Consider the following 3863-nt stretch of genomic DNA (forward strand, 5'->3'; position numbering starts at 1 on the left):
GGGCATGACAATTATATTCTCAAAACATATGTAATTACTTGTACGTTGGTCACTAATTGGAGATCATTTTACTGCAATTTCTTGGGTTAATAACTTTTTGGGCCATCTAAGTACAACAAATTACCCCTTAAAGTTAGTTAGGTTTATTTTCCCAACAAAGTCAATCAAATGAGATGTATAACAAAATAGCTAAAATGATAATCCTCCCCTTAAGTTTAGCTTTATAATATTACTAACTTTTCTTGTAATTTATGATATATGTGACACTCTATCATAAGCTTTAGCCATATCCAATTTTACCACCACATTATGAAAATTGTTTTTTTAATTAGTGTCTCTTATGATTTTTTGAGTCACTAGGACATTCTCTGTGATGTTTCTTCCTTTGAAAATTTGACTAAACCAGTTTGATTCCTTAAGATGAGCCCAGACAGATAAGTAACTAGTTCTCATATAGCATCCTAGAAATGATCTTGTTATCAAAAGTGCTCAAGCTTTGGACCTTTGATGTTAAATACTACTTCCAAAACATACTATTTGGAGTAGAGGCGTTAGAGGTTTATCCTGATGTTAAATATACGTACCCCAGTACATGAGATACTCAATCAGTATTTGTGAAAATTTGTGATGTAAAGCATTTGTGATGTAAAGCATTTGTGATGTTCCTATATTCTATTTTGGAAAAGTTTCTTTATTCTCAACTATTTTTTTCTAATTCTAGTGGTATATACTTTTTTAATGATGGTTGTAGATAACTTGCTTGCACCTCGACTATTTCATTGATTATATATTGCCTTCGACCAGTATAGATATTGAGTAACTCTATCAATCAAAGGTTTAAATGGATAAGCTTTTTTTCTCTCTATTGGTATTGACCCTAGTTTCACAACACGTGAATATACTATATATAGTGTCACAACCGGTGAGCTCTAGCTTCCCTTCCCTCTTCGTCACCTTATACCTCTCTCTATAGACTATTCTCCCCTTGTCCTCCTCATCTAAGCTTTTCACTAACGCCATATAAGTAACCTTCTTGGCTTCCTCTGTTATTTAGACCTTTTCATCCCACAATCAATCCCCTTTATGCCCATTTGTGCTATCCCTCGAGACCTCTAATACCTCTCTAGTTACTTCTCTATCACGTAAAAAGATAGTCCCGTATATGAAATGAATGAATGGATGATGATGATACGAAGGGCTTAACATCTAGGTTAATACATTGATATGAAGAGCATAACATCTAGGCTTAACATATTAACAGTCTTAAAAGTTTGCCAACCAATTTTATTTAGCTTAAATTATAACTTGTTTCAATTGAGCATCTGAACACATGATAAAATATTCCTAATAATACTGTTAGTTTCAATTTTGATTTCTTTTTGCTTGTGTTATCAAATGTCCATTACGTATATAAGTTATTTAACCACTTAAAATATGTCACATTCTTTAATTATATAAATTTGGATCAAAAGCCTAAAATGAAGCATTTGATAGCTCCCTAACTAACTCACCACATACATTTCTGTAATTCAGAGGGTATTTTCGTAATCTAACTCTATAATATTTCTGTGTCTAATGAATACTGGCATTTATCAAAGCTTTTTACTGTACCAATTTAGAATTCAATGGCCGGAAAAAGTAAGATTCTGTTCATCGGCGGTACTGGTTACATCGGAAAGTTCATCGTCGAAGCTAGTGCTAAAGCTGGTCACCATACATTTGTCTTCGTCAGAGGATCCACTCTTTCCGATCCTTCCAAAACCAAACTCATCGATACTTTCAAGAGTTTTGGCGTCACCTTCCTCCATGTATGTATCATTTTTTTTTCAATTCAGGCATTGATTTAGGATTTATAGCTAAAGAGGCCTTTGGTCATGAAAAATGGAAAAAGTAGTTTTTATTTTCAAAGTGAAAAAAATGATTCTATTTGAGTTGTATTTGAATTTTTTTGAGTGATTTGGGGTAAAAAGTGAAAACAGCTCGTTTATGTTGAATTTTCCGGAATCGTAATTTTTTTTAATCTACTCTCACGTTGATTTGTTAGTCTATTTCATTGTGTGACTGGTTTTTGGGAATGATAATTGCGTTTGTAATAATTGGTGGTTAAATGCAGGGAGATTTATATGATCATGATAGTTTGGTGAAGGCGATAAAGCAAGTGGATGTTGTGATTTCTACGGTAGGTCATGCCCTTTTAGCTGATCAGGTCAAGATAATTGCTGCTATCAAAGAAGCTGGCAATGTCAAGGTAAATCAATTGGTTTGATCTTTTATATAAAATTGAGATAACAGGAGGTGAGGTCGGCTTTTTCCTGTATCGTTTGTGTTGTTTTACTGCACTCATTGCCTTTTTCTCAAGCCAAGCCCACATACATTAAATCACGATTATTCTGATTATCTACTTTATGAGCAATATGACTAATTATGAGCTTTATTTACTGTTTGATAAATATTGTTGTGGATCCTTTTTCAGATACATGGAAAGTTCTATCCTCTGCTGCTCTGCAACTGATTCAGTATATATTGGTTGAGTTAGCAAAATAACTTCTTCTTAATGCCTCTTGTTTACAGAGATTCTTTCCCTCTGAATTTGGAAATGATGTAGATCGTGTCCATGCTGTCGAGCCTGCTAAAACAACATATAATACTAAAGCTCAATTTCGCCGCATTGTTGAGGCTGAAGGAATACCATTCACTTATGTGGTCAACTTCTTTTTTGCTGGTTATTTTCTTCCAAATTTGGCACAGTCTGGACCTGCAGGTCCTCCTAAAGATAAAGTTGTCATCTTAGGAGATGGCAATACTAAAGGTAAACTCAGATTTGCAACAAGTTTTTCATATGAAAAAACACGGTGCAGTAAAGTAGATATTTCCTTGAAATCGTAATTGTTAAATTTCCCTTTAGTTGGATAATTTATTTGTTCAATGCGTGAAGCATCAGTCAATCATCTAGTAGTAGCTGAAAGACACATTTTCCTACAGTCATTGAACTCCTTTTGTATCTACAGCTGTTTTTAACAAGGAAGAAGACATTGGTACCTATACCATAAAGGCTGTCGATGATCCAAAAACACTTAACAAATTCCTTTACATCAAGCCTCCACACAATATGATTACATTAAATGAGTTGGTATCCTTGTGGGAGAAGAAAACTGGAAAGAATCTTGAAAGAATATATGTACCAGAGGAACAAGTTCTCAAGAACATACAAGGTATAAAGGCCTTGTGCTCTTGATCTTCACTTTAATTAGATCATCTAAGTGATATTTTCTCAGTCAACATAAACTTAAGTCGTCTTGATGTAATTGTATTTCTTGCAGAAGCCTCGGTTCCATTGAATGTGCTATTATCGATTTGTCACACTGCTTTTGTGAAGGGTGACCACACGAATTTTGAAATTGACTCATCATTTGGAGTAGAGGCATCAGAGGTTTATCCTGATGTTAAATATACACCGGTAGATGAGATTCTCAACCAGTATGTCTGAAAATTTAGAATTCCTTCCTATTAAGCATAAGGTAAAGGGCTTCCTTCCCTTTCTATGATGTTACATTAGTTGTTTTCAGATGTAAACCATTTGAGATATTTCTACACTTTAAATTCTCAGTTTACTCTTTGGTATTTCTTCCTTTTTCTATCATGCATTCCTTCATACTCAGTACATTCCAAGTATTGATCGCATATTTTTTTGCTTATACTGTTTTATAATATGGGTTCTAGCGCTCTATATCTAGCTCGCGGTTAGTGTTATTTGTATCAGCTTGCACCACTGTTGGTGAGTCCTCATCTCCTCAAGGACGCCACTAATGATTTCCTTTCAGTCATTACTTCCAGTTTTCAGACATGTTAGAGTTAGCTAGGGG

General features: G+C 34.3%; 1 protein-coding gene across 1 annotated transcript; it reads left to right on the plus strand.

Annotated features, from left to right (window-relative positions):
• The first annotated feature begins 1593 nt into the window (after window positions 1–1593).
• Window positions 1594–3611, plus strand: LOC125865887 (isoflavone reductase homolog). Its single transcript, XM_049546154.1, has 5 exons — window positions 1594–1808; window positions 2114–2248; window positions 2572–2809; window positions 3009–3212; window positions 3321–3611. The coding sequence occupies exons 1-5, from the start codon at window positions 1626–1628 to the stop codon at window positions 3485–3487; spliced, it is 927 nt and encodes a 308-aa protein (XP_049402111.1). The 5' UTR covers window positions 1594–1625; the 3' UTR covers window positions 3488–3611.
• The last annotated feature ends 252 nt before the right edge of the window (window positions 3612–3863 follow it).

Source organism: Solanum stenotomum, chromosome 5, assembly GCF_019186545.1.
Source record: "Solanum stenotomum isolate F172 chromosome 5, ASM1918654v1, whole genome shotgun sequence".
Classification (NCBI taxonomy): domain Eukaryota; kingdom Viridiplantae; phylum Streptophyta; class Magnoliopsida; order Solanales; family Solanaceae; genus Solanum; species Solanum stenotomum.

Coding starts and splice junctions, on each gene's coding strand:
- LOC125865887 (XM_049546154.1), top strand. CDS start 1,626: ATGGCCGGAAAAAGTAAGATTCTGTTCATCGGCGGTACTGGTTACATC. Junction 2,249..2,571: donor AAGAAGCTGGCAATGTCAAG/GTAAATCAATTG, acceptor TCTTGTTTACAG/AGATTCTTTCCCTCTGAATT. Junction 3,213..3,320: donor AGTTCTCAAGAACATACAAG/GTATAAAGGCCT, acceptor TATTTCTTGCAG/AAGCCTCGGTTCCATTGAAT.